Here is a 14,170-nt window from a genome sequence, read left to right as displayed (position 1 = left end):
AATAAAAGTTGGTGTCATCGAACTATTTTTATATACTTAACATAATACCTTAAAACTTCAGTTTTTATGAATTCGTTGTATCTGTAATGAAAATTTTTAAGTATTGATAATTGTTGTCCTTACAAGTTTTGTTGTATGTTTAGCGTACGTCATGATACAAAGTGAAAAAAATTATAAATTTGATGACGGCCCTTGATAAAAAATATCGGAAATAGTAGTTTTCGTACGATGGGTGCAAAGTACAACTTCAGCGCCTAAAGAGTGGTATACGGTTACACTCGCCTTTTTAACGTTTTTTCCCAAAAGGGGAGAATATTGATTGCGCTCATCACATAAAGAAATACATGTTACGTCCGCTAACAGCTAAATTTTATGTCCAATTGCACCCAAGGATCAGAAGGAGTTGGGGCTGTTACCCTCACTAACAGTAAAATCTATTTTAGTCTTCTAAAAGCGCGTTAACAATAGTATACCATTGGTGTATATATATTACTCACCTAGGGAGGAAAAATAAAGAATGTCTCAGATTGCAGGCAATTGAGCCGAGGGCGATAAGCATGCGATCTGAGACATTCTTTATTTTTCCTCCCTAGGTAAGTAATACACTATTTCATCAATTGTGCACCGAGAGAAGGGATTTTTGTTCCGCGACGCGACGTGGGACGAAAGTTCCTACTTTTGGCGCAGTGTGATGAACGCAGTATGAACTTGTTTTTGAATCATCAAAACATCTAGCTTGTTGAACGTTTATTAATGGAGCTAACGGAATTTGACATCAATTCGTGTTAGAGCATGCGTCAAAGTCATTCGATATCATATTTAGAAAATGTTTCTCTAGTACCAATAAAAATTACATTATATTGTGTCATAACAATGAACATGATTGTCAGTGTATGGCGGGAAAGTACTTTGGACCCAGAGTAACAAGTTTTTTCTTTTTACATCGTTATATTATTAGGGCGTGGTTGTTGGACGTTTGTGGTCGAGTATCATATATGGTTTTTCACCATACTTCGCCGGAAAAAAGGAACTTTTCTTCCACTTTCAGGAAAAAAGCTTCCGTCTCTCGGCGCAGGATTGATGAAAAATTGTACTTAACCCACGGGAAGTAACAAATAACGCCTCAGATCACATTCTTATCACCCCCGGCTTCGCCTAAGGTGTCCAGTGCTTGTGATCTGAGACTTTCTTCATGTTTCCTCCCTATATGAGTAATGTAATCAAATCGTTATACTGGATTACTTTAACACTAATTCGCTTATCACGTATTAAAAAAAAATAAAGAAATAAGTAAAACTATCGAAAGATTAGCAATTAGCTTTATTAGCGATTTACAAACATATACTTTCACACAATATTTCTCAAGTACAGTCAAGTTCTAAAAAAACCATTGTTTTCTATAGGCTTATCAAGCATATTGATGATAAAAAGACAGTATCACATAAACACACGAGCATAAAACATATAAAGCACATAAAACGAAGGGGGACAAACGGCAAGCAAGTCGAGCACATTCCGTGACACATCGAGCTTAACAATAATAATAGCAAAAAAAGAATACTATTTAAGGAGCATCAACGGACAAAGACAAAGAGAGAGAAAGAACAAAAAAAAGAGACAGACGATCACTCGATTTACCTTGGAAAGCGTAACTGGAGTTTCTATGATAGATATTGCGGGGCTGATCTATATGCTTCGGTATCGCATGATGATGAAGGTTGTTGTTATTGTGATGGTGATAATGATGATGGCGATGATAATTGTAATTGTTGGGGTGATAGTTGTGGTGGTTACTATAATGATTGGGTATATAATAGCCAGCAGCAGTGACGGCAGAATTGCTCGACGGCGGGGGGTTGCCGATCGGCTGCTGGAGCCGTCGCCGGCGGAGGGCTTGCTCGGCAGCGGCAGCAGATTGGTGGTGGTAGTGGTGATGGTGGTGGTGCTCAATTTGTTGTTGTTGGTGGTGGTGGTGATGCTGGCTCACGTGGTGCTGGTTGTTCGAGTTAACATTTGCGGCGGGATGAGTTCCCGGTAAGAATTGAGGGTACACGTGGTGCGACCATTGCGGAAACAGAGGCCGCCCACCCCCACTTCCTCTTCCTCCCCCGTTGATTCCATTACCCTCTGCTGTGGACATCACACCACAAACTTGTTTTTCTCTATTTCCTTACTGTATGTAGTTATATGCTTCTTTTGGATGGGGAGACGCATTTCAAGCATTTAACCTTATTGAGTAAGGTGTATTAGCCTCATTCGTCCATCAGCTGTCTCCTTACTTTTCGTTCTGGCTTAAGATTTTTCTAGTTTGCCTACGTTACTGACGTTATATGGTTTTTTAAGTGTTGTTTTCCCCTTATATATTATTTATTCATTTACAATAATGACAACAGTAATGATAGTAATGATAATCATAACAATAATAATGATTAGTTGGCATATTTTTGTACATTCTGAATGCTGTCAAAATCGTTTGGCAACAATGAAAAATCTGGAAGAGCATCACGTACCTCATTCATAGTATACAAATGTACCTGAGCGTTAGAGTATATATTTATTAGAGCAGCATTTCATGAAAAAAAATGTGTAACGTGGCAAAAGAATTAGAGGTATAGTATAATCGGCTTTCTCTAGCTACCAAGACTTTATTTCAGCACTTTAAGTACAGAGGGTCAAGGGACAGTGTGGCAGATAGGCCGCCATGTTCAATACTCTACACAGAAACTGTATATCTATGTATATTGTTCACATATATTGATGTATGTCACTCCAACTTATATATGAAGCTCAGAGATATGAGATTCTGAGCCAGTAATTGGCTGAATAGGATTGTGTGCGTGTTAGTCCTGAATATAACAGAACCAATCAGGAGAAGCTTCCGCATCTCCTACACTGTTCCTTGACTCTCTGTAATTTTAAGTCACTACTAGCGCCTTGAGGTGGCCGGAAATAAAACTCGAATAACCTGCATTTTCAGACTCTGTTCAGAAACGCAATCATTTGTTAGATTACGTGGTAATTTAAATAAGTGAAAGCTAGGCGACAGTACATAACGTTATCTCCTTCGCCCTTATTCAAATGACCACATAATTTAATCAACGAGTGCAAAAATAGAGCCATGTTATTCAAACGTGAGTACTTACGCAATTACCCGATCACAAGTGGAAACTAGGCAGTAGCTAGATCCTACATTGGCACCCTATGTAACTCATGTTGGCTTAGTATAGCAAATGTGGGTTTGGTGGCATGATATTACGGGGGAAGAGTTTGGACCTTGGACCTACCTTGGCATCTTAAGTTGTCTTATACATATATAATAATTTTACATAGACCCATAGATACCGTAAACAAAATAATTTTTTTGTTCACATTATTTACATAATTTTTCGACAGTTAAAGGAAACAGCTATCAGTAAACAAAATAAAATAATTTATTTTATTAATTTAATGGATAGATTGATGATAATACATGAGAAAAACTATTCTCGAGTTGCAAAATTTTCAGAATATGTTGAAAAGTCAGTCGCTGGCTGAGGAAAGGCGGTAGCTACTGTACGGACAATAACTCTCGAGGTCCAAGATCTGTACAGTAAAAAAAGGAGAAATTAAAGAATCCTATAGAAAGATCATCGGAAACCATAATAAAGATTTGAATATCTAACTCCTAAGAGCGAAAGCTCGAGGACAACGAATGGCGCTAGTAACAGTCGACGAAAACGTTGCAAAGTATGTAGAGCACGTAGGTAGGATCAAAGTTTGATTTATCTCCTGCCGTGTTAATAGGAGGCTGACATCAGTGTATTAGCTGCAACTATCAGAAAAAACTGTTAGACTCCAGCACGGTATTTCCTCTCCGAGACAGATGACTTAAATCACGAAGCGGAAGCTGCCTAACGTTTAGAAGAACGATGAGGCCAAGAAAAAAGGCCAAGCAGGACGAAAGTTAATAGGCAAGACTTCTCAGAGTAGTGTAGGCTACTGTAGCCCCACGCTGCTCTGAGTACAGTTACTAATCAGCTAGGAAAAGCATCAGGCACATAGTGGCACTTGCAAAGACTGCAGCCTACATAGCAGAACTAGAAAAGGGTGCCCCAAAGGGACTCTGAGTCCTTTTCAGGACTCGAGAGGATTGGCACCTCTAGCAACTGATGGCAAGCTTGCTCGCTCATGCTCTGAGATGCGATGATTTTCCTAGTTCCTCCATCTGAAGTAATGCTATTGCGGTTCCGGGGTGGAACTAAGGCCTTGCGGGATAGCGGAAGGGGGGGGGGAAGGTTAGTGAGTATTAGTGATCTAATAAAAAAATTATTAGAGAATAGTTAAAGTTTTTAAATTAAGTTTTTGAAGTTCGTTGACCACAGTATATAATAGTAGGTGACTTTAATGCAAATCAATATTGAAAAATTCAGTATTCGAAAGGATGGTAGTTATACTTCAGTCACCTCGTTCTCGATGTCATGATGAACACGATGTAGTCCTTCCTTTTTTTAGTTCGTTAGCCACAAGTTTAGAGAGTATAATATATGTATCTATGATAATTGAAAAATAAAGCGGAAGTGCCAGAGCTCTCACTGACATTTCCTGCTTACTCGCTTTACTCCTCATTTCCATGTCTTGAGCGTTAATGACAACAAAGGTGTAGAATTGGATCCCATTTCATTTGTGTTCCGTCTTTTTTTGTGTCCTGTAACATGGCTGGAAAAAAAAGTTTGACAAAGACAAGATCAAGGAATTGAGAAAAAGGCTGAGAGAATCAAGCACTAACTGAGCAAGATGACCCGCTAGAAGATAGCTCGTTGAGTTCCAGCAAAAAGAGCTCGTCTAAGGAAAATGATGATCAGACAACTAAGGATAGAATTGTCTCCGTATCCTTTTTCTATGAGCTTATACTAGCTCGCAAGATATGTTTGAAGACTATTCGCTTTAAGCGCAATTCCAAAATGGCGCCCCCACTGGAGACTTTGAGAACGATTGGTCGTCATTAGAAAAGGTAAAAAAAGGCATATGCTGCCGTGCGCTTATGTCAATCTGGATATTAAAAGGTGCTTGCAGAAAACCGTGTGTATACACACATTCAGAGAAGACAGGTGGTGATTTTAGAGCTTTTCTATACAGATTATATTGCTTTGGTGACTTAACCAAACAATCCATCAAACGGTGGAAGCAGAATGTGGAATCATACAATTGAATTATCGAAAGTATTAGACGAAAAAGATTAAATTAACTCTAACAAATGTCACTTGATGATATTTGTTAAATGTACCAGGATTTATTTCTCCTAATAAATGGTACAGAGGTTAAGACATCTCAGTCGGTTAAGATTACCTGCTGGGTGCATGAGGTTGGAGGAGAGGGCTGGCACCTCTAGTCACTTTAATATGGGGTCTTATATGGGGTGTGGAGATCGATCGGCCAGTAACGACCACTCGAACTATTTTTGTTCAATAATATTTAACATGAATTTTGGGGGTAAAATGAGAACAGTTTCGGTTATATACCTGGCTTAGTCACTGTGTGCATGTCCTTGAAGGGGGTAAAAAAAGGCGGTATAAGAGCCCATGGTGAGAGACATGTGCAAAATTTCAGGACTCTTGAGGACTCATAACATTATTGATTGCGTGTTATAGAGTTTCCTAATATTTTGAATCACCGAACGTAATAGTCATTTACGTAACAAGTGCAGAAAAGACGATTTCCCGCACGAGTCTGTCACACGAGTGTGGGAAATCGTCCCGCACGAGTTGCGTACAAGTTTTTTCCACCCTCAGGTGGTTTTGGGAGGCTGGTACTTCCTCGGGCAAAAAAGCAGTTTTCCGATACTCGTTCGCAAAGTCTCGCCTTCGGCTCGGGCCACAAACCTCTCAGTTCGCAAACAAAGACTTTTCAAACTCGTAAGAAAACTACTATTTCGCAATAAGTGTGCGGAAAATAGGGGTTTTCCGCACTGATATCAGTGTGGAAAGTCGATTTTTCCTAATAGTGTGCGGAAAAGGTTTTTGTCGCACACCTTTTCCGCATACTATGTGGGAAAATCGATTTTCCACACTAATATCAGTGCGGAAAACGCCTATTTTCCGCACACTATCGCGAAATAGTAGTTTTCCTACGAGTTTGAAAAGTCTCTGTTTGCGAACCGAGAGGTTTGTGGCCCGAGCCAAAGGCGAGGGACGTAACGAGGTTCGTAAAGGAGACTTTTCGAACAAGTTCCGGAAAACTGCTTTTTCGCCCGAGGAAGTACCAGCCTCCCAAAACCACCCGAGGGCGGAAAATATAATTTTCCTACCTCGGGCATTTTTGAGAGGCTGGTGTGCCCTTGGTAGGAAAAATAGCATTCGCCACATAAGCGCCATCGCTATTTGGCTATCTTACGTCCCTCGGGCCCTGCTTCGCAGGTCCCTTCGGCCGCAAAATAGCCCCAGAGACGATGGCACTTATCCGACGAAAACTACTATATTATCATAATAAACTCATGGTTCACAGCTTTTTTATTGGAAAGATATTGAATATAATCCTCAACTATACGAATGGTAAATTACAAAATAAAGCTAGTGGAGATGTCACTTACTGTCACTTAAGTCATACCCGCGTAACTTTACAGTCGATATGAGTCTGTTCTGCTTCGATACTACAACTTAAGGTTATGTTACTGGCTTTAGTGGTGTTTCTGTTTTAATAATTCAGACGTCAGTGTAACTTTTTGCTTTAACATTGTACATAACAGACAACTAGGATATTCACAATTATTGAAATCACAGTTCTTTTATGTTTGCTGTCGTGATTAATATGTAAGCTTGTGATATTTGCTATTTATAATGTATTGGATCTTCTAAAGTCCTGAAATTACGCACCATTTCACCATCAGATGGCGCAAATACACTTGCACACAGCGAATAGAAGTAATCTTGGATAGTAAGCTCAACTATCATGATCATATAGCATTAGTCTCTATAGTTACTTACGCTCTAGTCAATCAACGAAAGGCTAGAAAGAGAAAACATATACTATATGCCTCTTGCCTCGTTGCACTTTTTTCTCATTTAATGCTTTCTTTATACTAATTTATGTTCTAAGACTTGAGCTTACACAAACATGTTAATGTTCTTGTAAATTGAGTGAATCAACAGAAATCAGTTCTTGATTATTACGATTAAGTGATGGTAGTAAAAACAGTTTATATTAATGTTTCCAAAGTATGTATTTTGACAGCTATACTTTTTATAGATATACAGATTGTACACGAGTATCTTATTTATTTGTGAATAATATTTTTTTACAGACAATGAAACTACCAAAAATGTTTGGAAATTCAAAGTGATCAGTGATCCGTTGGGGGCGAAATGTAAGAAAATAAATAAATACAAGTAAAGTGTATTTAAATTTTCCTGCGTTGATTTATTGATGCGCAACGTTTCGCTGACAATATGCGTCAGCCTCATCAGGCTACAAAATTAAAATTAAAAACACACAATGAGTGATCTGGAAGGCTCAAACACAAAAATACAATAAATTTTTTTTGTAAATTGTTACCGCAGGTACGCGAAAATTCGTAAGTTTGGTTGACTTACTCGTCACCTGTCGTGCTGTCGACTGACAATAAATTACAACCACAAGCCAGCGCTTATATAGGCGGAGCCGCAAAGTTAGACGGTAAAGGGCGATGAACTCGATCGGGATATTTAAACTTTCGTAGTAAAGGAAGGTATGCTCTATTAAAGGAAAGCACATCCTCCTTTCTATTGATGTTGTGTTTGTCAAGTTTTATATAAAGCATTTCGGAAATAATTCCTTTTTTTATAATTGGATTCTTTGTCAAGGATTTTAAAGTTATCCCAATCGAATTCATGGTCAAAATTGATTTGGTGTGCACAAACAACGGAATCGGAGTTCTTACTTTTCATATGTTCACTGATGCGGACCTCCGCCGCTCGCTTTGTTTCACCCACATATGACGCAGGACAATTTTTACAATAAAACTTATATACTACATTTGTCTATTTATGTTTATTCGTTGTATCTTTTCCTAAGCGGACGATATGCTGCAGTTTATTGTTAATAAGAGGGTAAGTGTGAATATTGTAGGGTTTTAACATGGTTGAAATTTTTTCAAAATTATTGTCAATATATGGTATGCCAATTTTGCAGAGAGGGTAGGTGTTTGTAGTGCTTCTGTTATGATTACTATATTTGTGTCTTTTTAATCTGACCTTTATGTTTTTATTAATAAAGTTAAAAGGGTAATTGTTTTTTATCAACAGGTTTTTTACCCTAGCAATATTCACACCGTGAAAACCCATCTTAAATCTCCATCTCCATCTTAAAAAATAACTATAATATTATTCTATCTTTTTATTTTCGTTACGTGGATGATGTATTACTTTTTATTAATGTTGACCATATTGACCAAATCTTAAATATTTTTAATTCATATCATCCCAAACTACAATTTACATATGAAATGGAGATTGACAAGAAACTCAACTTTTTAGACTTGACGATAATAAGAAATTCTAATTATTTTAATTTTGACTGGTTTGAAAAACCTACTTCTTCCGGACGAATCTTAAATTATTTTTCTGGTCATCCAGTTAGCTATAAGAGAAATATTGTTTTTAATTTGGTTGATAGGGCGATCTTACTTGCCAGTACACGTTTTCACGGTGTGAATATTGCTAGGGTGAAAAACCTGTTGATGAAAAACAATTACCCTTTTAACTTTATTAATAAAAACATAAAGGTCAGATTAAAAAGACACAAATATAGTAATCATAACAGAAGCACTACAAACACCTACCCTCTCTGCAAAATTGGCATACCATATATTGACAATAATTTTGAAAAAATTTCAACCATGTTAAAACCCTACAATATTCACACTTACCCTCTTATTAACAATAAACTGCAGCATATCGTCCGCTTAGGAAAAGATACAACGAATAAACATAAATAGACAAATGTAGTATATAAGTTTTATTGTAAAAATTGTCCTGCGTCATATGTGGGTGAAACAAAGCGAGCGGCGGAGGTCCGCATCAGTGAACATATGAAAAGTAAGAACTCCGATTCCGTTGTTTGTGCACACCAAATCAATTTTGACCATGAATTCGATTGGGATAACTTTAAAATCCTTGACAAAGAATCCAATTATAAAAAAAGGAATTATTTCCGAAATGCTTTATATAAAACTTGACAAACACAACATCAATAGAAAGGAGGATGTGCTTTCCTTTAATAGAGCATACCTTCCTTTACTACGAAAGTTTAAATGTCCCGATCGAGTTCATCGCCCTTTACCGTCTAACTTTGCGGCTCCGCCTATATAAGCGCTGGCTTGTGGTTGTAATTTATTGTCAGTCGGCAGCACGACAGGTGACGAGTAAGTCAACCAAACTTACGAATTTTCGCGTACCTGCGGTAACAATTTACAAAAAAAATTTAATGTATTTTTGTGTTTGAGCCTTCCAGATCACTTATTGTGTGTTTTTAATTTTAATTTTGTAGCCTGATGAGGCTGACGCATATTGTCAGCGAAACGTTGCGCATCAATAAATCAACGCAGGAAAATTTAAATACACTTTACTTGTATTTATTTATTTTCTTACATTTCGCCCCCAACGGATCACTGATCACTTTGAATTTCCAAATTCACCGGAGGGCACTGCTATATACTAACAAATCATTACCAAAAATGTTTTTAAAATTGTTTATTTTTTGGAATTTATATCTAATAAAATATGAATTGAATAATCTTCTTTTTTCTCAAATATTTAAAACCAAGTCAATATTAGCTTTAAAATAACAACTTTTTTTTAACAGAAATATATTCAGCATGATAATCGACTACTGATTATGCCAGGCCGTTTCGATAAAATCCAAATCTTTCGTACTTTGCAAGATTCTACTATGGAATGAACAAAGTAAAAAAGAACGTATAAACGAATATACAGCATTTAATGTCATACTTCCGTGGTCAAAGAAGTTTTTGTTTTCTAATAGTTAGAGTTTATCATTTTAAAGTGTCGATTTAAAGCAATAAAAGATGTTAATTACTATTATCGAAACTTAAAGTATGGTAAAAACTTCGATGTATTCAACATTTCGTATTATTCGGACCGTGCAGCAGTTTGAAAGAGCGATACCACTGGCGATAGTCGGAGTCACTGGACCGGAAATAATGCTCGGAAGTCAGTGACAATTTCTCTTTATTAACTTAATCTTGGAAATTTATCAAGTTAGAAGACGTTTATACAAGTAATAATGAATTTTCCATTAACTAATTTATTGCTTTTTTTCATACGCTTAGAGGTTATATATTTTTTGTGATGTTTATTTTTAGAAAAATGGATAAGATTATCACAGACAATGAAAAATTTATTATTACTTGTATAAACGTCTTCTTACCCGATAAATTTGTAAGATTAAATTGTTAATGAGAAATTGTCACTTATTTCCATGCGTTATCTCCGGTCAAGTGACTCCGACTGTCGCCAATGGTGGCGCTCTTTCAAACTGTTGCACGGTCTAGTAGCAGTACTGCACATTTGTGTTATACAGCACATGTTGTAGAAAACTTGGCAAATAACTATAACTGCTAGAATAATGTTGCAGATTCACTTGAACAATGTACCAAAGAAAAGTACGATAATTTACAGTGCCTCAAAAAGTTTCAACACAATAAGTGGTATGATTTATTTGAGTGTCGTTTCATCCACCAGATTAGTACAAAAGTCTTTTATGTCGGATAATGCATACATCGTAGCAATATAATGTGTGTGCTTGTACTAAGGTTAATTAAGACTGTATGGTAAGTACTCACAAAAAATTAATCACAGGAAATTTTACCGTGAAAACAGCTATACCTAGTCCTGTGACATTGTTGATACTGCAGAAATGTATACTGAAGTGATACATAATTTGTTATTGTAGTTAATGCAAAAACTGCAAAATTCATCTATACTTCACTTTACTTTTTACTGTGAAGCAGCGATCGAAATTTTCCTATAGAGGTGAAATATATTATCAGGCTGAAAAAAAACAATTGAATATGTAAAAATACTTGTTTGCTATATCTATGTTGCTTGTATGCAAAAATATACGATATAATGGACCGAACAGTTTCTCGAGAAAGCCTCGCATGAGTGTGAAAACAAAGGTTTAAATTGTATATAGATATTCCTTTACAAGTTTTTACTATACCAAGATCTTTGTTATCTTTCTTTTAACTTTGGAAATAAGAAAAAAGTTGTCCAACTTTTGCATTAAATAATAATTTTTGATATCTATGTATGCTTGCAAAAATATTTTGGTATGCTGGGTATGCTGGCAGAAGCAGAAAGCAGAACTATTTTTATGCTCAGAGGGAGCCACGTGTGCTAAAGGGGAAGTCCCGAAAACAGACAAGATGTCCACTGCAGCTCTCTATAAAGATTACATACTAACATAAAATGTATATACTCTCGTTACCACTTTGTTTCTAAAGTACTTCAAATTTTTTCTTATTAATAGTAGCCCTTCCATAAATTTTTTTTACTCATGATTACGCCCAACACTAGCATTATTGAAGAAAAGGTGATATACGAGGTAGTGCACGATATAATATGACGGTAGCTGATGACGGCCGATTTATCAAAACATAACGTACACACATATATATCTTCCTAACAGGTACAATACCCATGTATGAACATATTTTTTTTTTTTTTTTTTTTTAATTCATCATAGCCCCCTAGGGGCTCAAACATGGCTATTTTGAAATATAAAGTGTATTCAGCCACACGTTGTTTAATTAACAGTAGGTGAGAAACGGTACGTAAAAACGGTAGGTGTATTTTGAAGCTCAAATCCCATTCAGAAAAAAACCTCATTAATGAATGAAATTGTGGTTCAGAAAGGGATTTGAACCCCGGTCATCAAGATCTGTAGGCAGATACGCTATCGACAGAACCATCATGTGGTTCGTATGCACATGTGCATCGTTGCGTACAAACTCAAAGAATCATTTAATTACTCCTTTATAAATTTCACTAATTGTTAAAGATAAACATACGTACGAATGGAAAAATTACTTATTTTTGCATACAATTACAATCATTTACACTGACTGCTTTAATACCACGTATCTTACGGTACTCTTACGGTAAAATTTTCTGTATTTCTTTTCTACTGGCGGTACTTACAATACAATTTTCAAAAAAGTTTTGGCCATCCTTCATGTAATTTATAAAATATCTAGTTACGACCACAACATTATACTGCTAGATTAGTTCAGTTACTTTTCAACAGTCGTTCATGTCAATCTGCACTTACTCGCAGTGGTTATATTTATGTAACCTTACCCTAAGCAAATATCTAAGTTAAAATAAAAATCGTCAAAATTTTTAATTTGTCACTCCTGATCGATTTTTAAGTGTCTTATAAATGGACAGAATTTCAAAAAATAAATTATCTAATAATAAAATTTTTACTACAGCTTTTGTTACTATATCACTTTATCATTTTACTGATGAACAGTTAATGTATAAGTATAGTAGTAGTATCTCGTTTTGGGCAAAAAATGCTCTGGTTTTAAAAAAACAATGTGTTCATTTTTACACGCAGTCTTTTACTACATATTTTTACTTATTTCTGCATAAGAAATATCTTAAAGAATTTTTTTTGCATCTTAAATACTGTCTTTTTTGAAAATAATATTGAAACAAATGATTTACCTTGATTTACTAAACCTTTTGCGTACGTGTTGAAATTTTTATTTTGAAATTCTTGTTGAAATAGACCAGAGTGATGAGCGTATTATGAAAACTGCATTGAATACACTATACTTTAGTAACTGATTTTCATATAGATAGTTTTGAAGTTGATGATATTGAAATTGACTACAAAAACAGGATTTAACTTTTTAAACTTAAATAGAGTTTACTTATAAAAAAAGGACTTTCCTGAATCACATGATAAACTTGGTTCAGTTACAAAATTTTTTCGCAAGTATACTATGACAAATAATTTTAATTTACAATTAAGATTAATATAACAATAAGAAGCATACAGTTGATTTAAATAGACAAATTATTCGCATAAAACCTAATAAAAATTCTTCCCTCAAATTTAGGTGTGTACGTTAAACGATGCTTATAAGTATGATCAAGAATAAAAGACTTACTTTTCATAGAGTTTAGTAAAATGTATAATAATTGTTAAATTGTGATGTTAAAGGTTCGAATGAGAAATGCAATGAAAAGCTTGTGAAACCATCTCATTTTCATAGTGAACATACTTTAAACACTATACGTAATGCCTTTGAGATGGTATCACAAAGACTTGATAGGACGGTTAAAAATAAAATACGTAATGTGCAAACACATTTGAAAAACATCAAAACTCTCACTGTCAGACAGGAAAGATGTGAATAAAAATAAAGTGCAACCATGCGTACTCACTACTAAGTGTATCAATCATGACAGTCTGGAGACTTTCAAAAAATTTTTGGAGAGTTTTCAGACTACCTAATGGTCTATTCACTACAGAATTTTTTCCAGTTACAAAATTTAATAGTAATGATCACTGTAAAGAGCAGCTTCCAGTGTTATTAGTTATTTAAAAAGAAATTTTTTTTGCAACCTAGCTATTCAACTATATCTGTATTTTAGTGTGGCAGAATTATAATAGGAACCGTTCATTTTTCAGAATATTTTTATCGATTTAGAAAAAGTTTTTAACTGTAGTAGTTGGGAATAGAAATAAATGGTACTTAGATTAAGCAGCTGAAAATTAGAGTGAGAGCTTAAAAAAATAGTAAAATGACCAAGAGAAGTTTTGTCACGTTTCGAAGAAAAACGAAGAATCGTACAAAAAAAAGCGTTTGATAAAAAGAAATACGCAATTAAAAGACAAACAAAATCAGTCGCGTTAGAGTCGAATCAGCTAGGCTATTTTTTTGCAAATCAGAAAAAACCGTTATTCTTTACGATTCTTTTGAGAATTAATAACATTCGTTCTGAAGAATATTAAGAGTTGTAATTTGAACCCAAAGAGCGTTTGAATAATGACTCAATGTTGACAAACAACTTTTTTGGGACCATTTTTCGAAAAGGTAATATCTACTTTGTCCAAGTTTCAACTCTTTATATTAATTAAAACAAAAATCATAAGTTTTCGAAATAATGGTCAAAAATGACAG

General features: G+C 35.3%; 1 protein-coding gene across 2 annotated transcripts in view; it reads right to left on the bottom strand.

The window, feature by feature from the left end:
- The window catches only part of rg (A kinase anchor protein rugose), a 366,977-nt gene that overhangs the window by 164,409 nt on the left and 188,398 nt on the right, over positions 1 to 14,170 (bottom strand). Inside the window, exons 29-30 of one of the 2 annotated variants that reach the window (XM_089596271.1) lie at positions 1,963 to 2,130; positions 1,639 to 1,911 (exon numbers count right to left, since the gene is read on the bottom strand). In XM_089596271.1, the coding sequence (XP_089452397.1) occupies positions 1,639 to 1,911; positions 1,963 to 2,130 (441 nt within the window). Of the gene's footprint in view, positions 1 to 1,638; positions 2,131 to 14,170 lie in introns of both variants that reach the window. The other variant, XM_089596270.1, reaches the window with a different exon arrangement.

This window comes from Copidosoma floridanum, unplaced genomic scaffold, assembly GCF_036245765.1.
Source record: "Copidosoma floridanum isolate Cflo_tuat_1 unplaced genomic scaffold, Cflo_Japanese_pri ptg000030l, whole genome shotgun sequence".
Classification (NCBI taxonomy): domain Eukaryota; kingdom Metazoa; phylum Arthropoda; class Insecta; order Hymenoptera; family Encyrtidae; genus Copidosoma; species Copidosoma floridanum.
The sequence above is the reverse complement of the archived record's forward strand: the minus strand, read 5'-3'. Positions and strand labels throughout refer to the sequence as shown.